Source organism: Dipteris shenzhenensis, chromosome 27 (assembly GCF_047967505.1).
Source record: "Dipteris shenzhenensis isolate YYH24624 ecotype China chromosome 27, Dip_SZ_1.0, whole genome shotgun sequence".
Classification (NCBI taxonomy): Eukaryota; Viridiplantae; Streptophyta; class Polypodiopsida; order Gleicheniales; family Dipteridaceae; genus Dipteris; species Dipteris shenzhenensis.
This window is the reverse complement of record NC_141622.1, coordinates 1646497-1671735: the sequence shown is the minus strand read 5'-3', so window position 1 is coordinate 1671735 and position 25239 is coordinate 1646497. Positions and strand designations below refer to the sequence as shown.

At 45.5% G+C, this 25239-nt stretch overlaps 1 protein-coding gene across 1 annotated transcript in view; it reads right to left on the bottom strand.

Moving 5' to 3' along the window:
• NODGS (nodulin/glutamine synthase-like protein) overlaps nucleotides 1-25239 on the bottom strand; it is a 136469-nt gene that overhangs the window by 103794 nt on the left and 7436 nt on the right. Inside the window, exons 3-5 of the mRNA XM_087398593.1 lie at nucleotides 16342-16409; nucleotides 16128-16243; nucleotides 15933-16038 (exon numbers count right to left, since the gene is read on the bottom strand). Of these exons, the coding sequence (XP_087254719.1) occupies nucleotides 15933-16038; nucleotides 16128-16243; nucleotides 16342-16409 (290 nt within the window). The remainder of the gene's footprint in view (nucleotides 1-15932; nucleotides 16039-16127; nucleotides 16244-16341; nucleotides 16410-25239) is intronic.

The window sequence follows — 25239 nt, the reverse complement described above, 5'->3', positions numbered from 1 at the left end:
GCAACTATTGTCGCAAGCCAAGGCATGAAATTTCAGAATGCAGAAAGCGCATTGCTTCAGAGAAAAAGAAAGCAAGATGGACAGTAAATTCCTCACATGCAATTGAATCCCACGAGCCAGCAGATGCCTCACATGCACATGCTCTCCAGGATGATTGGGCATGGGCTGTCCATTGCTCTTTTGATCCCTCCAAAGTTGATGCATTCTTTTCTGCTAATGATGCTCAGTCTTGGTATTTTGATAGTGGTGCTTCCAAGCACGTAACCTCTTGCAGACAGCTGTTTCATTCCTTGGCTAATGCACCTCGAGCGGGGACTGTCACATGTGCTAATAATGCTTCCTATGTTGTAAAAGGAATTAAAGATGTGCAGCTCACATCCATTTCAAGCCATCCTGTCACTTTGACAAATGTTCTTTTTGTGCCTGGAATTGAAGTCAACTTGATTTCAATTTCAGCAATTGCCACTTCAGGTTTCAGAGTGATATTTGATGGATACAGATGCCTAGTATATGATCTTCGTGATGACAATGCCATAGTTCTCAATACACTTTGCAAAAGGGCCTTTATCACCTTGATCATCACTCAGCTGCACTTTCTATTGAAGCATTTGCTATTTCAGATTCCCACCTTGTTGAAACTCATCTTTGGCATGAGAGAATGGGTCATCTAAATTATAGAGCTCTTGCCAAATTACATTCACAGGGCATGGCAAATGATGTACCTCAAACTCACACAGTTTCCAAACATGTGCGTGAGGGTTGTCTTTTGGGTAAGATGCATCGGTTTCCTTTTCAAAAAGATTGTTCAAAATTCTCACAAGGGAAATTGTAGCTAGTGCACAGTGATGTCTGTGGCCCAATGAGGACAAATGCCATTGGGGGGTACAAATATTTCATGACTCTAATTGATGAATTCACAAGATATTGCTGGGTATATGCTTTAAAAGCCCAATCTGAGTGTTCTCATGCTTTCAGAGGTGGCTGAATGTGGTTGAGAATGAATCAGGATGCAAGCTTGTCACCCTCAACACAGATAGGGGGGGAGAGTATATGTCAAAGGAGTTTGATGCATTCTTGTCTTCACGGGGCATTGTTCACTCATACACTGCAAATGGATCTGATTTTTTAGTGCTGATTTTATATGTGGATGACATGCTGATCACGGGCCCTGATACTCAGTATATTGCAGCTTTCAAGGCTGATTTGCAGCAAGCTTTTGAAATGTCATACATGGGACAGCTGCACTGTTATTTGGGCATTCAATTTGCTCATGTTGAGGGGGGTATTATGATGTCACAGTCCAAGTATATTGGACAGCTCCTTGATTGTTTTCAGTTTGAGGATTGCAAGCCAATCTCTACTCAAGTGGACCCTGGCTTCAAATTTTCAGCTCATGATGGGAGCCCACCATGTGATATCACTCTTTACCAGCAAGCTGTTGGATGTCTCATTTACTTGTGCCACACCAGACCTGACTTACAGTATGCAGTATCCCAGCTCAACAAGTTCATGCACATGCCCAGTTCACAGCATTGGCAGGCAGTGAAGAGAGTCTTCAGATACCTCAGAGGCACTCAAGATTTAGCCCTCTTCTATGGTGATCAGGGTTCACTTACCATGCATGCTTACACGCATAATTACGAGGCAGGTTGTTCCGACACCAGAGTGTCACATACCGGCAACTGTTTTTTGCTTGGCAGTTCATGTATCTCTTGGCTCAACAAGAAGCAACCAACAGCTGCCACATCCAGCTGTGAGGCTGAGTACAAGGCAGTCTTCACCGCTACAGTAGAGTGTATCTGGCTTCGACAGTTACTTACAGATCTTGGTATCTGCCAGACATCCTCCACTATGGTCTACACTAATAGCCAAAGTGCTTTGGCCATTGCGCGTAATCCATTGTTTCATGCGCGTACCAAGCACATTGAGATTCACTAATATTATGTTCAAGAGCGGTTGTCAACAGGAAACATAGAGTTGTCATGCCTTCCCACAGAGGACACCATAGCAGATATGTTTACAAAGGCACTTCTCGTCCCAAGTTCGAAGTCTTTCGACGAGCTTTACACTTCGTTCCCTTTGTTACATGATTTGGCATACCTTGTACATTCATCGGTGGCTATATCCCTTGGGATGAACATGTGCCACCATGACCAGAAAATACCAAGTATTCTGAGACATTTCCAAAATACTTCAGCCCATACCATGGAGGGGGGTTTGTAGGCCATCTTCTCCCAGTCGTATTGATGCCCTCTGGGCCCTGGTATGTGCCATGTAGCTTTAGTTATTGGCACTTAGGTCACCTAGTACTTTTACTGTCTTATGACACCTAGTACTAGCAGTACCACTAGGACACTAGGTCCTAGGGTTTCCGTTATTGTACTTTGTACTTTCATTTTCATTCATAGTTGATGTGATGGCTTTCACTCCTTGCTCCACTCTTTGCATCCTTTCGCTTCCATGAGCCTACAAAATGCAAATCCCAGTGTTATGGTGAGGATGTCTGACATTGAGAGGTGGTCAAATGAGGTGTCAGAAACTTTTGGGAAGGTCAAGGACAATGATGGGTGCTTGGAGTCATCCATGTGCTTTGCTAGTATTGCTAACACAGAGGAGGATTTTCGATAGGACCTATGGGTCCAGAGTCGGATGGAGACCATGACTTAATGGGGGATACTACAGGACTACACATGGAAGCTGATGGTCCAGGTTATTTGTTTTCATGCTTGTGATTTGATTTCTCTAGTATGTTATTTGATTGTAGACCTTTCCAGATGCAAGATGGCTTGAAATAGACCCTGAGAGCATGGTATCTGGAAGACCCCAAGCTGTTTACCCATCATGAGGGGGACAGCTAGAGGATCATGGTGCTTGGATTGCTCCAGTTTGAAGACAGGGACGTGACTGAAGGAGGTGGTGCCATCCGGTGCACTAAAGATGGATCTGTGTACTAGGGTGGCTTGCTTGTATGGACTGGTGGAGTAGGAGCCAATGGTTGAAAAGCTAGGAATCGACATTCACACCGGAGTGGGCTCCCATGTGGGCAGCACAAGAAAGAGTGTATGTGGCTGTTTGGACAGGTCTGCTGAAGAATTGGAGCAGCAGCACAGCATGGGATGCTGCTACGGTCAGCTGCGTTGGTGTGGCAGATGACATCAGTAACGATACGGATCTGTATGGCAATCTGCAGGAGCCCGCCGACGGAACCTTGGCGTGGGATCCAGGGGCTGGAAAGGCTCTGAACAGAGGCAAGATTGGCAGGGCTGAAAGGCGCCTATGTGCAGGTCTTGGGCTACAACAGCCCTCTATTTGAGGCAGAGAATGGACTGGACCACTGGCTGCTTGCCACGTGGCTAGGCACTGACTTGGAGGACTGGTTGGACTGGTCAAAGCCAGCCAACCAAGTCGGTTGGACAGACCAAGACCAGTCCGCCAGTAGCAGCTGGCTGATCGGCTGATTTGAGGCCTGCTGGTCGCCCTATATCGTCCTTTAGGGCCTATAAAGGGAGACCTTTGGGGGCTCATATAACACCCCTAGCAGAATCAATTTACCAGTAGATTGGAGCAGCAGATCAGCAGCAATCCAGGAGATCTAGAGGACACTGAAGAGCTGCAGAAATAGCTTGGAAGGGGCTGCACCCTTGGCTGTCTTCCAGGCAGCAAGGAGCAAGGATCAAGGTTATCACAATCACTCAATTACATTGTCAACTCGACAGTCAATCACGGGGCAGGCACAAAAATTTCCTCCCAGCCAACCTCGGTGGTTGCAAAACTCAGAATACCAAAATTACGTGAAAGCTCTGCTTGAGAGTTCCACCGAGCCCCAATTCCCTAGATGGATCTAGTATGCCACATGTCTTCATTCTAGGTTACCTCCTAAATGCATCATTTACCCCTCTCTTGGGATATCATTGAAATCATTTGCCCCTTGGCACATTTAATGCATTTAGACCCCTTAGCCTTAGATCCACCTAGTCTTGTGCCATGTCACCCTCACCAAAGACCTTGACCTTGATTCCTTTTTGATCATTTACGTGAAGTCCAAACAAATATAATACAAACATTGATCCTTTAAAGGAAAATATCGACTGACCCTTCCGAGGTCATGTTGCCTCAACTTGAGCGTAACATTCCTTCCCTCTTCAGGCATCAGCGTCCTCGATGATAAAGTCTGGGAACACTCTCCGTAACTGGTATACGGATTCCCAGGTAGCTTCTGATAGAGGTAAACCATGCCATGCAACCAACACCGTGGGTATCTTCCGATTGCATACTTGCATTGTTCCTCGGTCCAAGATTCTTGTTGTTTGCGTCCTGCATTATCCTCTATCTCCTGAAACAAAACAACACCCTCGATTAGTGAGTCACCTGTATGCAAAAATTTCACCTTAAAACCCTGTGGTAATTCTAATTTATAGGCTACCTTGCCTAGAATTAACCACGGCCCACAATATCGGGGTGATAACTTAGCACACTCTCCTAACTTAGCACACTCTCTTGCAGTCAAAGACTCATTCCCAACTCAATCCTTAGTGTCTCAAACACTACAGTCCAAAAATGACTGGTAAATTTGACATCCCTGTCTGACACTATGGATTTGGGTAATCCATGCAAACGAAATATATGTTTTATAAACAAATCCGCCACTTGCGGGGTACTAACCGACTCTCTAGTTGGAATGAAGTGAGCCATCTTGGTAAGACGATCAACTACCACAAGGATAGAATCATATCCACCTTGTGTCGTAGGCAGACCTACAATAAAGTCCATGGAAACTCTCTCTCACCTACCTAGTGGTATTTTCAAAGGTTGTAAAAGTTCGGGTGGCTTCACCCGCTCTGCCTTACTTACCTAACACGAAAAACAACGTGTCACATATTTATGAATATGTTTTTTCATCTTTGGCCAAAAGAAATCTCGCTTCACGAGATCATATGTTTTCTCGACTCCTGAATGTCCCGCACATGGGCTATCATGGCATTGTTGAATGACTCTCTGCCTAAGATCATTCTGATTAGGTACTACTACCTTGCCATTTCTTTTCAACATACCATCTCTTATGGTATATCTTGCATAAGTTTAGCCTTTTCTGGATGCCAGGTCATCCTTTTCCCCAGGTTTGAATACATGAGTTTAGGCCAAAGACTCTGGACAAATTCGTCCACCTTTTGATTTCTCTAATCTCAGTCATTAGAGCACTCTCTAATACCGTGAAACTCATATTATGCATAATGCATGACAACGCATTAGCAACTTTATTATCCTTTCCTCTTCGGTACCGAATCGTCAAGTTAAACTCCTGCATGAGTTCTGCCCACCTAGTTTGGCGGCCTCTTAAGTCAGGTTGTTTACAAAAATGTTTCAGAGTATCATGATCAACATCAACATAAAACTCTGACCCATACAAATAATGTCTCCATGTTTTCAGAGCATTGACAACAACATATAACTCTAATTCATGAGTTGGCCAATTTCGTTGAGAGGGAGAAGCTTCTTGCTTTCAAAGGCTACTGGCCTTCCCTCTTAAAGGAGAACTGCTCCTACCGCAATGCCACTTGCATCGGTTTCAAGGAAAAACGGTTTCTGGAGATCAACTATTTTTAACACCGATCCTGAGACCACATCTTGTTTTATGGTGTTAAAACTCTCCTGTTGATTCTGTCTCCATATAAAAGGTACTTTATCTGAGGTCAGATCAGTCAATGGCGATACTATTTCGGAATATCCTTTGATATGCCTTCGATAAAATTGGACAAATCCCAAGAATGATCGCAAAGCGGTCAAACTCTAAGGGATTGGCCAAGTCAGTATCGCAACCACTTTCTTTGGATCCATTTCTACCCCCTCAGGAGTAATAATGAATCCTAAATATTCAAGTCTTACCATACACAATACGGTTTTCTTTTTATTTACATAAGACTGGCTTTCCTCAAAGTATTGAACACTATTCTTAAGTGTTCGTGATGCTCAACAATACTTTTGCTGAACACAAGAATATCGTCAATAAAATGTACTACAAACTTCCCAATATACGGACGTAGTAAATCGTTCATAAGCATGACGTATGTAGTTAGAGCATTGGTAAGTCCAAACGGCATTACCAAAAACTCATAATGTCCAAACCTGCTTCTAAAAGAGGTTTTATGCACATCCTCGGCTCTAATACGGATCTGATGGTAACCACATTTAAGATCTATCTTACTGAAAATTACGGCCCCATGTAATGCATATAGCAAATCATCGATCCGAGCCATCGGATACCTGTGCTTAATAGTGAGAATCTATACAGAGGCGAAAAGTATCATCTTTCTTTTTTTTTTATATCACTGGCAAAGCAAAAGGTGAGAAACTGGGTTGAATTTGCCCCAACTTAAGGTATTCCTCTAGTTGTCTTCGCACCTCCGTTTCTTCAATAAAACTTAACCTATAGGGAGGTTCTACCCCGCAATCTTATGTTGAACATTCCGCTCTGGAGGTAACCCATAAGCTAAATCATCCTTAAATAATCAGAGAACTCCTCTGCTATTTGATCCGCCAACTTGGCCATCTCTCCATTTTGGATAACATCAGTAATAGCCGAAGGACCATCAATCGGCTGTACTAATGCTGTACAAAGAAACAAAAACTCTTCTTGAGCTTTTCGAACTTCCATTACGGAAACCAACGGTCCTTGAGGTATATCTTTTTCACCTCGTAAGACATACAGCACATCATTCATCTTGAATTAATAAATGTGCTTTTTCTAATCTAGGTTGGATTCTTCCTAGAATGCCAAGCCTTACCCAGGGCTATGTCTGCGTGAGCAAGCTTTGTCATTTCAAAATCAAGCTTCTCAGCATAGTCCTGAATTCGAAGTTCCAACTGGGTAACCCTTTGGTCCCATACTTCAGTTGAACTTCCGTCTGCCATTCTGACTGTATATGTATAGTCAGAAGGGCTAGTCTTTAATTTCATCCTCTTTATAAGCTTGGAGTTAATTACATTGTGCGTTAACGCTTAGTCAAACAACACAATGACATCATGATTGGCTACTTGCCCTTTCATCTTAATTAACTCTGTATCATTAAAGGCCGTATACCCCGTTGCTGCGGGCTTTGAGAGGACATTATCAGGTGCACTAGTTACTAGCTTAGCAACAGACACACATAACAAAACAGGTACTGACCTTTGAGAAGATCCCGCTAGCTGAATCTGCATTTGTTCTGCTCTTGGACTTCCCTCCATTTCCACATCACATTCTGAGATCACCATCTCAGCCATTCAACGATCCTTGTTTCGTGGACAATCTTTCCACTGATGAGGCTGAAGGCATCCAAAACATAAGCCTTCTCTCCTCGTTTTTCTCTTTGCTCTGGGTTCAAAGAAGACTTCGACCAAGCCCAGGCTGCCATTGGTGTTACTTTTCTTTTCATTCCAATGGTGGTACGTGGTTTAGGAGTCTCAACTAGCTTCGCCTGCTTGGCTTGACCACTAGGCTGTGAGACACTTCCTTTGCTAATCCACTTCTTCTTAAACCTAGTTTTCTTCGGGTACTCATACTGAGTCCCAACCTGCATAAACCCACTTGGTCTGTTCCCTTTGGCATCCTCATAGTTCAGGGCTATGGTAATTGCTTCATCTAGCGTGTTCGCATACTTAGCCTGAACTTCCATTTTGATCCGATCATTCAATCCAAAGATAAAATCTTTTACCTAGATTGACTGAGGTAGAGGTTCATAAACTTTCATTACACTTTCTCTGAACTTATCAGTGTATTCTGCCACTGATAAATTTCTCTAACGAAGGTTTCGATACTGATCCCAAGCTCAGGATGCTTCGTCAGGAGGTAAGAAGTGTTTTCTCTATAAACCATTTTCCTGAGCTCGGATAGCCCTACATTTGCTTGTAACTATTGCACTAAAACTTGTTGCAAGGCATCCTCCAATAAGGCAATTCTGCCAGACAGTGTATGGCCTGCTGGGTGCGACACCTGCGGGGTCGGCCGGACTCCCGACTCTACGGGATCCACCCTAGAAGCTTCTTCTTCTACTTCCATTTAGGTCAACGAGTGCGTGTGTGTTTTTCTTTCTTTCTTTCTTCTTCTTCTTCTTTTTTAACACACGTAAATTGTATCCACAATCGAAAGCCCAACTCCCAAATTTACAGCTAACCAGGCATATATCAAACTACAACCAAAACCACTTTTCCCTAGGCTAGGGAAACTCCTGCAATCTCAGAAACCTCAAATCCTCAAATCCAAAAGCATAATCTCACTCCCGATCCAGCTCACACACCTCGAAGCTTTAGAAATTTAACCAAAAAAATAAAACAGAGGGAAAAAGGAAATGGAAAGCCCCCTGGTATATCCACATGATCAACACACGCCAAACTGGTCTCATGGATGGTGCGTCATCTGCTAACTGCAACCATATAGAGCTCTTTACAACGATCAACTCTGCCCAAAATATAACAATCAACTCTGCCAAGGCTGTTAAATTTGATCTTTTTGCCAGAACTCACGTCTCTTCAACCCAACATTTCTGCTCCACATCAGAGCAATAAAGAGCACTCATCAATGACCGCTCTTTCCATGCGTTACTCCCGAGTCCCGATATCCATCCTCAGCCTGTTTCTAGTCTCCTTCCCAACCGACCTCCTGTTACATGGTTTCGTCGTTGCACGCCCTGCTTGTTTAGACGAATAGCCAAGGCTTTTGCGCAAAAGAAAATCCAGCTTTTAATTACGCTTCCGTATGCCGATTCCTTGCAAATAAGATTTGCACTAGTCAGAGTCAGCGCGTGATTCTGGGGCTGTGAAAGCGATGGAAGGCGGAGAGATGGAGAACAAGACCTTGCTGAACAATAAGTGGGGCACTGTCTTCTACTATGTGCTAGCCCAAAACCACCGGTGTCATCCAAGAATCAAAGAGAGCATTGACAGAATTCAAGGTCGAGGAGAGAGATACTATGTCCGCTCAATATGATGCAGTGATATTACAATCTCTTCAGGTTCGTCAGCTCAACAGTCAATAAGCTGTGACCAACGCGTGCGCTACCCTGATGTTCAACGTCCACCCAAACTGATGAACTACTCAATGGCCTGAACCAGACAACGCAAACAATCTACAACCTTAGTCTTTTTCTCTAATCCCGTAAGACAAGATCCCAGCTCCTCTAATGGCTTCACGGTCATAGCTCGTTAAAGTTAACGAAGAATCCGAGCAACAGACCGACGCTCCACCAAACATTCTCACACCTTCACAGATCGCTTCGCTCTGATACCAAATATCACAATCACTCAATTACTTTGTCAACTCGACAGTCAATCACGGGGCAGGCACAAAAAATTTCCTCCTAGCCAACCTCGGTGGTTGCAAAACTCAGAATACCAAAATTACGCGAAAGCTCTTGCTTGCAAAGTTCCACCGAGCCCCAATTCCCTAGATGGATCTAGTATGCCACATGTCTTCATTCTAGGTTACCTCCTAAATGCATCATTTACCCCTCTCTTGGGATATCATTGAAATCATTTGCCCCTTGGCACATTTAATGCATTTAGACCCCTCAGCCTTAGATCCACCTAGTCTTGTGCCATGTCTCCCTCACTCACCAAAGACCTTGACCTTGATTCCTTTTTTATCATTTGCATGAAGCCCAAACAAATATGATACAAACATTGATCCTTTAAAGGAAAATGTCGACTGACCCTTCCGAGGTCATGTTGCCTCAACTTGAGCATAACAAAGGTACGGTGACTAAAGTCTACAGAAGCTTGACGAGGAGCACGCAGGCTTAGGATCTAGAAGTGCCATGAAGGTACTAGGACAACACCTTTTGCTAAGGCCAGAGGACCATGATTTGGTGGGACTTTGAACTCCTTTTGTATTGTGTCCTTTTGGATGGAAATATATTTTGTTGGTTCTACATCCCTGTTGGAGCATTTTGTATTTACTGGCTTGCACATATGTATGTTGACTACACAGAAGTTTTGGATTCCATAGTCAAACACTTCGATGTGAATTTTTCGACTATCTATCAGTCTTCCGCTGCCGCGGTACCCTCTGTTGTCATTTCGAACATCATCTCAACTAGTTGCAATCGGGAGCATACATGTGGGATCCCACTCCTGAGGTCATCAACTCACAAGCCCATCCAAACTGTATGTTCTCCAATAAGTTCACAGAGAGAGAGAGAGAGAGAGAAAAGAAAGAAAGAAAGTTTATTAAAGTCTTCGGAAGACTGATGGGTCTATGAGACTGTGAAAATCCTGGTACAAACGAGCTGTGGTGGTGGAGCTACTAAACGAGCATCCACACCAATGCAAAATGCAAAAAAATGCAGAATGGTAGTACTAAGTCCTAAGTACAACATAGTCATGTCGATGGTCGACTGTATATCAATCTCATCATCATCATCATCATGACATCAGGGTGGATGAGGCAATGGAGGCATGAAATCAGCGATAGAGTGCTGTCGGCCACTCACGGGTGCAGCCCTAGCCCATCTCCTGGTCATAGCTTTGCGTCTAACCAGGGCTACCGTGACCCCTGTCGGTCAGGCTTCAACTCTAAACAGGGAGGAGATGTCCCCAAATGTGATCTGTGTGTCAACCCTCTGTCTGAGCTATCGGGGCACTAGCTCCGAGTCACGGTCATGTCGAGGCCTCATCTCGTGCGGGCCCATGTGATCTGGCTGAAAAAACTCCGTGATAGAGCTCTGAGAGGGATCAGCCAAGGAAAAAGTATGCTCCTGTCTCCGTGCTCGAAGTATCCACTCGCGGTGTCTGAGTACCTTATGAATGAAACTTGCCAAACACCGCTGATCTAGGTAGGAGAGCAATCGGGCCAAAATCCCATAGCTATCTCTGAAGAGGCAGTAGAAATGCCCTCGGATCTCATAGTAAACAGGACACCTGAAGATGAAGTGCTCCTCTGTCTCAACCTCCTGCATGTCACATAATGTGCATATGCGCCTCTCCCTGGGTAGTCGCTCTGCTCTACCGCTCTCGATACGAAGTCTATGTGAAGAGACCCGGAAGTGCCCAATAGAGATGCTCAGCGAGTGGGATAAGTAGATCTGTGTGTATCCTGGGGGATCAATGAAACCCTCCTCTGTGATATGTAAGCAGTAATCTATGTAGAAGCTAAGCTTCACTGAGAGTTCACTTGGTCCCAACCAGGTCCAAAATGTGTGTAGCTGTAAGAGATCCTCATGGATAACCTGGTTGACCTCCTGTGATAGGAGGGGAGAAAAAGGAGCATCCATGCTATACTGGAAGGGAGGTAGTCTATCCATGTGGAGCCCCAGTCGCTCAAACCATCTCTCTGTGCGTGCATACCAACACCTCTGGTCCCCTCCTACTGCAAGTGCCATAGAAGAGGACAGTTCTAGCCATGGTAGTCTGCTACGCCCAGAGGTGTAATCCCCATATTCCCTGACTCGGTACAGATACATGATGACCTGAAATGCTGCATCTAGCTGTAATAGGGGTGACCCAAACTCAGCCTGAATGATCTGATGAGGAATGGATGGCTTAGCACAAATCATCCGTGATAACATGAGAACCTGTAGCCGCTCCACACGGGCCCACTCTGTATTCGACAAGTCTGGCCCCCAACATGGGCTGCCGTATATCCCCGTTGGATGGACCAAGGAGTCAAAAAGCAACCCCTTGGTGCGTGGATCCTGAAAGTGTGAGCAGAAGCACTGCCTCTCTAGTCTGGCTAATGAAGCATATCCTCTGCCCAAGCGTGCCTGCATCACGGGTCACATAGTGAGGATGGGTGCGGAAAAGACAACCCCAAGATAAGTGTATGATGAAACTATCTCAACAGGTGACCCATCAAATGTCAACTGCTCCTGGCGCATGACAGTTAAGAGAGAGAGAGAGAGAGAGAGAGAGAGAGAGAGAGAGAGAGAAGAAGGAAAGAAAACATCCACGGGAGGCCTCGTTGGCCTATGGGACAGAGTACACTGAAAAGCGAACTCATACAAGCCTCAGTGGGCTGAAGCAAAGGGCGTGCTAGGGCCCTTCTTGAGTACTAATCTATGCTAACAAAATCATAAAATCATAAAATCATGAATAGAAATAGTCAACTGTAACTACATAGTGGACCAGATCAATCTATCCAGTATCAGGTATAAATTAAAAAACCAGTCAGTCTCGGAGATGGGACTCAGAAACAGAATCAAAAACCAAAACCTGGCACAGTGATGGCTCTCTGATGGGCTGCGAAGATATCTTGTATCTGTGTCTATTGAGCCGCTCATGTTGTGGTGGGGGACGCGGTCTCCTCGCTCTCTGAACTCTCTAAGCTATGTCCAAAGTGACCCCTCGCGTCTCTGTCGGTCCGCCTTGAAGAAAGCTAGTATAGGTCGGACCTCAATTGAATGTACTCTTGGGACTCTGTCGTGCATGTGGTCTCTGTGTCCCTCTCTCGGTGGTACCATGTCGGCTACTAATCCAGACTACTCTCATGTCGGCTAGCTCCTCCTCCTCTACTCCAGTGTGTCCTGGGATTGCTGACTCAAATATATAGAAGTCTGTGATGCATCATTGTGCCCGGTCAGCCTCTATGTCCTGTGGTGGTTTGGCCATCCCTTGCTGCTCTTTGATCTGTCGCAATAGTGTCTCCCTGTGCCGACACATCTCCATCACATAGAGCCCGATACAGACCTGATCATGGAAATGGATCAGTCGTGATAGAGGGCCGAAGCCACTCCCCTCCAGGTAGAGACAGTGGTAATGCCCCCGGATCTCATAGTAGGTTGGGCAAACACAAAGAAAATGCTCCTTTATCTCAACCGCCCCCACCGTACATAGCGTGCAGACCCGTTGTTCTCTCGATATACCTACTACTCTCGTTGCCTCGATCCTCAACTAATGGGACGAAGCCCGCATCTGACCAATGGCAATCCTTAGTGCATGTGATTGTGCTAGAGTCCAGTTGCACGCACTCAAGACCAAACAAGTGGAGCACTTTCACCACTCGTCTTGAGCCAAGTAGATGCCAACAAGGCGATAGGATGACTCACAAGTTCTTCCTCACTAGAAGGCCTGAATCAACAAGCACACAACTCCAATGCCTTCACAACGGGAGCAATCAGATGCACACTAACCCTTAAGAGATCTTGGAGATGAACCATCTTCTTTTATAGCACGAACAGACGACTCTACATCCTAGATAGAGGGCCACAGAAGAGAAGCTATGAACCCAGGTCCATCCGGTGGTTTCTTGATCCATTCAACTCACAAATAGCCAGATGCTTGAAGCCTTGGAGGCACTTCCATAGTACAGATGCTCAAGATAGAGTGGACCACACTAGACTTGTTTTGACAACTTTGAGACCTAGTCGATACCGTGCTTTGCCATGCTTTCCAAGAGATTTGATCTAAGCATGATGCCCGCTGTCTTTCTCATTTGAGTGGATATGCCTCATTCCCTAAGGGAGAGGTGCAAAGCTGACATTTGACAATGACAAGCGATCACCTTATATAGCCTACAAGATCTTAGCCGAGATTTGGCACCTGACATGGGTCTCAACTTCTTGCCATCTTCCTCTCTTGGATTTCCTAGGTCAAAGCATGTGCACTACAAAACCAGAAGGTAGTTTCGAAGCACTAAGGGCTGCTCCTGTAGTGCCAAGGCTCTTGCTTAATGGGCTTTATCTCATCATTAGTGAGACAGATATGTTCATCTAGTGTTTTCTAAGCCTATCTTTGAAGTATCATCTTACCCTCACAAAGGCCAAAGATAAGTGATGGCGCACAAAAGGGTTGCCAAGTAAACAATGCCTTAGTTTTTGCACACTGAATATCATGCCCAAATCTTATCGCTTGGTAGTACTTAGACTCTGTGGGAGTCAACAACCGATTGGCATAGTAGACTGGATAATCCAACCTTGAACCGACCATCTGGTTGAGCCAATATAATGCCTTAACCAACAAACATGGCTACCCCACCTACAGGGCAAGTATTTAACCAGCAAACACAGCTACCCCACATGTACAATCAAGGCGTGGAAGCTGAATAGATGCAGATGAAATGGTAAATCAAGTACAAACATACGATGTCTATATGCAGTTGGTACTCAATGTGCAAATTAAGCCTCAAAGGGATAACGGAACAGCTATACAATCCCACCACAATGGCTGTAAGACTGTTGCATAGTGTTGGCTATGGTTAAACTTTATCCATAGGATTTACGTATGGAGGAATATCGATTGTAGGCAGGATGCAAACTGCTGAATGGTGTAGTGGGCTGCTTAGCTGCTTAGCCTTGGGACAAAATGGGATATTTGATTGCCAATGGCAAATTTGTAAAATGTAACTCAATGGGAATTTTGAAGGGAAGACCCAGTTCAAATGGCTGGTTGAGCCTCATTTGGTTCCTCTTTAAAGGCTTGTATTTGTATTATTTGGGGGGGTCGGGCTTTGGCCTTCAGGCCACCCTCCATTTCACTCTTTGATAATAAGATGGCATTTTTTCATGGACTTTAACTGGTTTTTGGAGGAGGGAGGGTGACAGTTCCTAAGTGCGCCCATGCACGAGCCTCCCTCTCTCAGTTCACTATACGGTGCTTGGGTGGCATCACTCCCCCTTCTCTCTCTTCTCATGGCAAGCTCTCCTCCCTCGTGAATAATTCTCTCACTCTCTTTGATGCTAGCACTCCCTTCCGGTGCGGGCATGCCAAATTCTCTCTCTCTCTTTGACGCTAGTACTCCCTTTCGTTGTTGGCATGACAAGCAAGGCATGGATCACCCACAGTCTACTGGCTTCATCTGTTGGGATTTTAGGGGTCACCTCCCCACAAATGGACGAGTTGCGGTGTATTACAAGGATGGTAATCCTTAATCGGTCCTAGGACCAAGATAGAGGTTGCCTTTGCATTTAACATTCAAAGCTTTCTGTTGCAATGTTTGTGGTATTGATCGCAGTAATCAGCTCTGTACATTGAAGTAAGGAAAATGAAAAATAAACGATATAAAATTTACTTTGGGTTCAAATACCATAAAGGGGAAATGATGACCTGGCCGCTGGGGCAGACTACAATGGCTACTAAAAGGGGATAGTCCTTCCATCTAGGAGCTTTGAAAGGCCTTACATGCTTGAAGTTCCTGAGAAGGAGGTTAGCCCAATCACTTTCAGGAGTAGTGACGGCTTTAATTATCCATAAAGCTGCTAATTTGTAGGCTCTGCGAGTTGTATATTTATGACACCCAATCCTCCTTCCTTCCTTGGTCTCGTGTAGAAAGCCCACTTAACCTTAGCTATCCTTCTTTTGGTGTCACTTCCACCCCATAAGAAGGATCTGTAGATCTACAGATCCTTATGGGGAATAGAATAGTAGCACTGAGAATGGGGAAGAAAGAGAGGGAAGAGGGAGTGAGAGGGATAGATGTGCATATGAAGAAGGAAGCAGGAAGAGCTGTTTCGATTAGGGAGTGGATTGAGATGTCATATCAAGAATGAGGTACAATGATTATGTCCCCCTAGTTTGAGAAAACACAAAATTCAATCAGTGGGGATGGATAGGGAGCCCTCTACTGCATACCTTTTAGCCCTCTGGGCCCAAGCAGCCCGAGCATGTGGCAACAATTTTTCCCCTCTATGCTGAGCATGTCCTCTCCCACTAACTTGGATCACGTCAGGTTTTCATTACATAAGGTTTTCAGATGTGCTCTACATATGTGGAGCACTGTTCTCATGTTACCACTGTACTTTGCAGAGTACAGTGTCCGTTAGCAGCTCTCATTAGTAGGCAGACCCTTTATATTTTGATCATTTCACAACTGGTAAAAGGAAGACTAATTTTTTTTATTAATACTAAATTTCAATAAGATAATAATCTTCGTCGTGAATCAAAGCCTAATATGCACGGATCCACAACTGATTGCCTCATTCTTACCTTGCCACCCAAAAAAAATCAGCAAGGAAAATTTAAAGACGTACCCAGTGTGTATTTGCATAGGAATGCCTCGTAAAGTCGCCACCTTCAGACCACACACAAATATAAGATCCACAAGACTTTTGTCCATAATGCGCACCGGACTACCACCTGAGATCTTCAAATTCCAGTCAAAGCTTGTTAAGATTCCATCAAAAGTTTATTATTCACTCAACGGTTTAGGTCAGGTAGGAGCTTACACTGAAGGTCTCTCAACAGTCCTCCTTCTGCAGATTGTTTTGAGACCAGTGGATCTATACTAAGTCCACTGCGATAAGCAGCAATGCTCTTGAAAGCGACAACTTTCTCTGAAAACGTAAGGAGGTATAGATCAAAGCACACAGTAGACAATTCCATTGATCAAATGAGAAAATCCTTCATTAATGTCTATCCAAATTGGTTCTGAAAGGATATCCTGTCAAAGTGGCCTCAAAACGATCTACAAATTTGTCCAGAGTCCAGACCATCCCACCTGGAGGACCCTGCAAGTACAAATCCAAATTAACAAAGAAAGCTACAAACAATAATCACTATACAACATTGAGCAGAGTGTGTAGTTTTATTCGGTTTGTCTCATTCATAAAGACCAATTGTTTTTAAGGCACACTTATATTTTCACTTGAAAAGTTCATATTATGTAGAAACTACCTCAATGGCATACTGACACAATCTGAAAGATGAGCAAAAGGATTGCAGAAGCACCTAAGCACTAGTGCGCAGATCAGGTATGTAGACTTCAGTAGAGGTGTTAAACTTACCTTATGAATCACCATGATATCCATTTTGGAAGGCATTCATCGGCCTGACAGGCCAGGACTAAGGGCTATACTGTGCCTTTATCAAATGCGGTTTACGAGGAAGCACTTCAGATCCTAGTGGACACTCAGATGTAGGGCCAAAATAATATATACATAGAATCCAAATACAACAGCCGACAATTGCACCAACAACTACTGCATACCATGGCCAAGCCACCCAAAATGGCTCTGTATGCTACACCATCTGCTGTAGACTCCTCCTAAGCTGCCAATGTGCCTTCCACACAGGCTTCAGCAGCTGCTCATCAAAGCCCTATCCAAGGCCCATGCCAGTAATAGCTGCAGGCCTGGGTAGCTTACATGGATGCCCTAAAATAAACCTAAGAAAACATACTAATGCTGCCGATGTGGCAGCCTGATTGCTGCCCACATGGCAGCTCTGTTCCATCCCCCTACAGGTGCAAATGTGACACCATCGACACCCATACGCATAAAGCTGTGCAGCCCCTTTGTTCTCCTCATTTGGGGGCTCACAGATGGGGCATTGAACCTCATATTCCAACCTAAAAAACTCCAGAGAAGATGCTATTCAATGCATGCAAGTGAGGCAAGAAATAGCAAGCTATCTTTCTGAGTACGTGGATATGCTCATGAATAGCATGGGGGAGGGGGGGGGAAGTCAGCATGATATCCTTCAAGGGGATTGGGATGATATGCTTAATTAAATATGTGGAGTAAAGAATGAAAATATTGTCATGATGTACAAAGTGGTTTGGCTAAATGCATAACAAGAGAGCACCATAAAAGTGTTGGAAAAATGGGAGAGAGAGTGCAAGGGAAGAAGGAGAATGGAAGCTAATGGAAGCTGAAATGAGATTGCAGCAACAAGAATGAAGTACAACACTAGAGAGAGTGCAAGGGAAGAAGGAGAATGGAAGCTGATGGAAGCTGAAATGAGATTGCAGCAACAAGAATGAAGTACAACACTAGAGTAGTCATAGAACCAAAACCTATGATGGACCCTAACTAGGGTCAAAACATATGTGGTGACTAACTCAGCCACTATTGACAGTTCTGTTCAATCACCCACGACCAACTTCAAACCCTGTGCAGTGTCGATGAAGATGATCTTGCAATCTCTAGGGCAGCGTGCTCCGGGTGACAACGGATGCCAACATTACATTCGGAGTTTAGGGATAGTTGCTAAGGGAAGAACTGTATGGTGACAGGATAACCGAGTTCACATTACATAGAAATAACAATACTGAGTGTACAACACCATAGAAGAATTATATTGATGAAAACTTGTACAACCAAACCGCCTCGGCTTGCAGTAAACACTCGGTATCAGCTTCCTGACCTAGCAAGCTCACGTGAGAGGGAGAGTGCTCGTCATAACACCACTCTCTCTGAGGTTTATGCATCAGTACTTGACTCCAAGGTTAGCAGACTTGCAGAGTGTTGAGGACTTAGGCAGCAGGACAGGCCGGATTCCAGCGTGATCATGGAACCATGGACCACATTCTCACGCTCAGATGTATCATCGACAAGGAGAGGGCACGGAAGCAGAGGGTTTAAAGTTGCTTTGTGGATTTCCACAAGGCATTTGACACCATTCCAAGAGCCTGCCTCATACGGCGCCTACAAGACTTGGGTTATGGCCAAGAGATCATTTGGGCTGTCATGGCACTTTACAAGAGAGTTTCAAGCAAAGTTCGGGCAGGATCCGGGTGGATAGACGAGATCATGAGCACCATCCGAGTCAAACAAGGGTGTCCTTTGTCACCTACCTTGTTTGGCCTCTACATTGACGAGCTTGAGACACTGATGCACACACAGGGGGGTGTAGGTTGCTCTCTTGTGGGCACACTGATCCAGATATTGCTCTACACAGATGACGTGGCTCTCTTGTCTTCCTCTGCAGAGGGGCTCCAGAGATACCTAGACGCACTACAGTCCTTTTGTGAGTCTCATGATTTGAAGGTCAACCTGGATAAAACCAAGGTCATGATCTTCAATACATCTCGAGCCATCATGCGTCAGGAGCAGTTCACATTTGAGGGGTCACCTGTTGAGATAGTTTCATCATACACTTATCTTGGGGTTATCTTTTCCGGACCCAACTCCACTATGAGACCTGCGATGCAGGCACGCTTGAGCAGAGGGTATGCTTCATTGGCCAGACTAGAGAGGTTCGCACTTTCAGGATCCACACACCAAGGGGTTGCTTTTTGACTCCTTGGTTCGCCCAACGGGGATGTACAGTAGCCCTTGTTGGGGGCTAGACCTGCCAGATACAGAGTGGGCCCATGTGGAGCGGCTACAAGTTCTCATGTTATCACGGATGATTCATGGTAAGCCATCCGTTCCTCACCAGATCATTCATGCTAAGTTTGGGTCACCCCCTTTACAGCCTTGGCAAATTATGCGTAGAGTTTTGGTCCCTATGGAACGTTTCCATTTGATTGTTGGATGAGCAGATTTGATCCTGGAAAAGCCTTTTGCGAACTTGCTTCCTTGTTAGAAACTTGTGGGACGGACTATGTGAGCCTTCTCTTATCACTCATCGTGCACCAAATGGGTGAAGGAGGGGGATAGATGACTCAACAGGTTTTTCAAGTCACTGGCCACACTTAACGACGACGCAACTACATCAACTGAGATGTGCGTAGGGATAGATGCATACAAACCCCCAAGATATTTTTGAAGATGCCCATGGACTTCTACAGGTGGTTGTTTTAGACAGAAGAGGAGAACCCTGCTTGCCTTATGGCTAGGGAGGCAGTGTGGGAGCAGGTTCTAGTGGTGGTATCTCCGAGCCTGAGTTAGGGTTTGCCCCTATGCCCTACTAGATGTTGCATTTCAGGTCATCACGTATCTGTACCGAGTTAGGGAATATGGGGATTACACCTCGGGGTGTAGTAGGCTACCATGGATAGCTCTATCCTCTTCTATGACAGTTGCAGCAAGAGAGGACCAAAGGTGCTGGTATGCACGTACAAAGAGATGGTTTGAGCGACTGGGGCTCCACATGGATAGACTACCTCCCTTCCAGTACAACATGGATGCTCCGTTTTCTCCCCTCCTATCACACGAGGTCAACCAGGTTATCCGTGAGGATCTACTATAGCTACACACATTTCGAACCTGGTTGGGACCAAGTGAACTCCCAGTGAAGCTTAGCTTCTACAGAGATCACTTCTTACATATCACAGTGGAGGGTTTCATTGACCCACCAGGATACACGTAGATTCACCTACCCCACTCGCTAAGGATCTCTCTTAGGCAGTGCCGGGTCTCTTCACACAGACTTCGCATTGACAACGGTAGAGCAAAGCGACTACCTAGGGAGAGGCGCATATGCACACTGTGTGATATGCAGTAGGTTGAGACAGAGGAGCATTTCATCTTCAGGTGTCATGTTTACTATGAGATCCGAGGGCGTTTCCACTACCTCTTCAGGGATAGTTATGGGATTTTGGCCCGTTTCCTCTCCTACACAGACCAGCGGTGTTTGGCAGGTTTCATTCATGAGGCACTTAGACACCGCGAGAGGATACTCCGAGCATGGAGATAGGAGCAGACTTCTTCCTCGGCTAATCCCTCTCAGAGCTCTATCACGGAGTTCTTTCAGCTAGATCACATGGACCCCCACGAGACGAGGCCTCAACATGACTGTGACCCGAGAGCTCAGACAGAGGGTCAACACACATATCACACTTGGGGACATCCCCTCCTTGTTTAGAGTCGGAGCCCAACCGACGAGGGTCACAGTAGCCCTAGTCAGACGCAGAGCTACAACCAGGAGACGTGCCATGACCGCACCTCTGAGTGGCCGACAGCACTCTATTGCCGACTTCATGCCTCCACTGCCTCATCCATCCTAATATCTTACTGCTGCCGATGTTAATGATGATATTGATGATGATGCTGAGATTGATATATAGTCGACCATCGACATGACTATGTTGTACTTAGGACTTAGTACTGCCATTCTGCATTTTTGCATTTTGCATTGGTATGGATGCTCGTTTAGTAGCTCCACTATCACAGCTTGTTGTATCAGGATTTTCACAGTCTCATAGACCCATCGGTCTTCCGAAGACTTTAATAAACTTTATTTCTTTCTTTCTTTCTGCCCTTCTCTGTGTTACAAAACCTTTTTCTACTAAACTAAGCAGACCGCCTTCTAAAAGGTAGCGCACTCGGTGCGCTTGACCGTTGCTCACAATTGGTCCACCTGTAATCACCTACATCTCAAACTACGAGCAGTGCTTGGTCCAGAGTTCCACCGACTCCGAGCGAGGTAGCACTCAGTACCATCTAGAACGGTGCTCCTGTTGGCCTTAACTTGCGCTCCGTTTGGCCTTACCCAGAGGGCCAACATTTCGCCTCAGCTATCCTTGAACTGGGTCCTCACAGTGGACTGGCGAGTACCAGCCGTTGCTCAAACATTGAAGCTCGGGGGTTGAAGCTGTAGAAACGTCGTGCACGATGTCGCAATGTCGAGGTGGTCGAGTCGAGTGGAGTGGGCTGGTGGAGCAAAGGGTCCAGCTTCATCTATGGCGGGAGACCGGGGAGACGGCACTGAAACGATCGAGTCGGAACCCAAACTTCTTTGTTGCTCGTGATGAGGCTGTGGATACAATGAACTGATAGGGGAGGCCTACCCGGGTTGGTGAGCCAGCCCACTATCCAGAGCTCAGCAGGGGTCTTCAACTGGATTGGAAATGCCAAGTGCCGATTCAAAATGAGTCGCGTACCTGCAGACAGGTGTGACTCGCTTTTGCCATTTAGTCAAAGGGTCCTTGCATAGATCTCGGATGTTATTGTGCATTGTGGTTGCCTCTGTCACATGGCTACTCAATAATTTCTCCAACTCCCTCAAAATCTGCGGGTAGTAAGATGGCAGCTATAGTAGGCTTGGGGAGTTGACGAATGCAGGCAGCAATCAACCGTCGCTCAAACTTGAAAATGTTGTGCTGACGCGCAGCTCGTCCTCGACAAAATAATTGAAGGCCTTTATGGCTCGATCATAGATAGAGATGAGGATTGTAGCGGCCCTAAGATGACTTGATGTAAAGTCTGTGGGGGAGAAGGGTTATCTCCTCAATTTGCCACCAAGCACGATATCGGACAGGCAACCCTTCTCGGCCTGGTACTTGGTGCAAGACTTCAGACACTGGCATGTCATTGGGAAGATCTTGTCTCGGCAAAATTGTCTCAGCCTCAAAAATTTCCCCGGATGTTTGAATTCCCACATCACAACAATTGCCTCCAAAAATGAAACTTGCACTGCTGCCTCTGCAGAATTGATGCAAGTCTGAATGCCCACGCTCTTTGATTCAACTTGGCCCACTGGATTGAGCAGCAATAGTACCTGGGTCGTTGCTTGCTCTACTGCCTTGGTCCCTGAGGTACCTCTTCCTGTAGGCTTTGGCTTGGAGGTACCCGTCTGCCTAGTGTCCTAAGACAGTTGGCGCACACCAGCTTGGCCTGTAGCTGAATCATCATGGTCTGGTGGCTGTCTTCGGGGCAACTCGTGTGGATGCTCATCCGGTGCTTGGAGGAGCCGGATAAGAAATTGAAGTTGAGCATACTGCTCCAACTTCGCTTGCAGCTGATCATTCCGTTCTCCTCCCTTAGGCCGTCAGCATCTGCAACCGCCTGACAGAGATGAGCATTCTCTTTTTGCAGTACTTCCTTGGTGTTGTACGTTAGTCGCTGCAATATTCACTAACTCACTTTCGGACTTGGCGGTAACTGTTCACAATCTGTCCACCTCACATTTGAGGTTGCCATAGTCCATCTGCAGCTCGCTATGAGTAACTTAGGAGGGAATAGTTCTGGAGCAGTTCATCATGTGTTGTCCTCCTGCTATCAAGCTGCTCCTTCAAACTCTTACACCCAGCAGCAAGATCTGCTTGGGCCCACCTTAGTCTTGCCGTTTGCTCCTCAAAGAACCGAGCCAACTCATCCCTGTGCCTAAAGGAACAAATTATGGTAGGAGGGAGCCAGTGGTTGGCTCAGTAATAGAGGGCTTGGACTGCATGGACCATGTTCTCCCTCAGGATCTGCCACTGTGACTCAGTGGCATACCTATCATGGTGATCGTCTTGAGTCAGCAAGGCATCAAGGGAGAATGGCTCAAGGACAAGTAAGCCTTGTAAAGCAAAGGGAGGCGAGGGAAGTGCGTTGGCACTAGCTGGGGTCTCTACTGTTCAGCCAGTCTTCTGCTCGGGTATCTGCTATGGCTGCTTGGGGTCTCCCTCATATGCCCCCTTAGCAGAATTTTCAACTATCAATTTCTCCTTCGAGGCAACTTCGTCGATGTTCCCCTCCAGAGTTTGATCCTTGTCCTCAATCCCTTGGTCAGTGTAGTCATCCTGCTCCTCCGAGCTCTGTTTTCCCGAGCATTGTTCATCCTTGGCTCCCGATGAGCTACCTCCACCATGTGCTGGGGTTGTGTTTGGCCATTGTACTTGGCTAGTCGTGAGCCTGTAATGCAGCATGCAAACATGGGGACCGAGCTTGCAGTAGGTTTGTCCGTTGCTATTTGCCTTCAACTGGGACTCAAATGCCTTCTTAAATTTTGTGAACCAATCCACTGCAAGATCATCCTCGAGAGCTGCCACCAACCGAGACACATATTGCCTTGGCACATAGACCACGCTTTTCTTCAGTCCAATGAGCTCTGATAGAAATCTGCATACCGCCTGTAGTCCCTCATTGAAAGCCTTACTAATCAAGTAGCCCTGCGAGCTTGAATAGGTATCTTCATCAAAATAAGTGTCACACCGCTCATCAGAGGCTAATTGTCCTAGGTTTGCGTGTGCCTTGAACCGAAACACTTCCTCCAGCAATGTTGTACTCAGACGAACATGAATATCGTCAATAACAACATTGTGGTCCCCAGCATCGTAGGAGTCCAGTATCTCCTCTGCTAAAGTTTCATCCAACACTTGCTTCCACAGTAGACGGGCAAACTTTAGGAGCTTGTTGCTCCCCCTTGATAATATCGTTGCTGAAATCCTCAATGGGATGTGGAGGTGACACATGGGAAGGTGATCTGGGAGGTCTCTATACTCCTCCATAACAACAAACACTGCGTAGACGGTGATGGAAGGTGAGGACGACAGAAGCGAAGGAAGCTGTTGGGCATGATGGAAGCGAAACATCTGTTGTAAGCGATGGAGGCAAGAAAGCTGCAGAAAATTGCAATAGCAAATGATAGAGATGATAGAAACCCAAAGCTAAGTGTATCCAAACAGGATCTAAAATTGGGCGTCCCGTCACTTAAATGGCTGCATGATTAAGTGTAGCACCCCTTTCATGGATATGATCATCCTGAACTAATGCCCCCATAACATTCAAACTGCCACGCATCGGTATGTAGTGTATCCCTTCCACTGTCAGTAAACAACTAACTGGCACTCGTATTGGCATAAAATTCACCAAGGCATTATCAACCGAGTAACTTGCATCCGAGATCTGCATCACCAAGGAACCCGTCGCTCGGTAGGGCTTCACTTTACTCCCATTATACAACTCAAGGAATACCTTCCCTTGCAGATCTTTGGGTTGTGTTGTCCCATTGGAAAAAACTTCAGGCATTAGATTGATCCTTTGGAGCTACAATAATCTGATTATACCCACTATAACTGTAAGAAATCCTAGATTTACTATATTTAGAAATGTGGTAAGGAACAGAAAGGAAACTGAAATAGCAGAGAACAAGGAATAATAGTATTGCTTGAGTGTCTGCAGTGTAGCTGTAGTGTGTCATCCATACAATTGGGCCTCTCTTATATAGAGAGTGAAGAGTCACACATGAAAAGGTGTGTACTCCAAAGTGTATGTGCATGAAGAGGTGTGTACCCCTTGTGAAGGGTGTGACCCTTGATGAGAGGGTACATTACAATAGAAGTGTCTCTTCCATAGAATGTCTCTTGTGAAGGGTTGTGCCTCAAAGGAAGTGTCCCGTCGAAAGGGCATACCCTTCCACAAGTGTCCATTCATCAAACCATCCATAAGTCTAGATATAGAGAAAGGAATACGTCACAGATCGTGACATCCCCTCCCACTCAAAATAAGACCCTGGTGGAGATAATGATCTGATGCAGAAAATATCACTGTAAATTCTGAAAATACTGCTATAAAATGTCAGGGTACTGCTGTAAGTCTTCATCAGATTGCCAAGTAGTGTCGGAGTCGTCCAGATCTTGCCAAAGAACAAGGAATTATGTGATAAGTCGATGTCAAGTCTCTCGCTGTCGATGGTCCAGAATACGCTCAGGAATAAGGAGAACATAATCGTCTTCGATTTCTGGGACATAATCACCTGCAGGAGGAACTGATTCATCGCCTGGAATGTACATCTTTAGCCAAGAAATATGAAATGTTGGATGGATTTTACCCCATGATGGTGGTAATTCCAATTTGTAACTTAAAGGTGAATTTTCTTGATGATCCGAAAAGGTCCATAGTATCGTGGTCGCAACTTAGGAAACACAGACTTAACCGTTCCTTGGTCTGGCAGGTTACGCAATTTCAC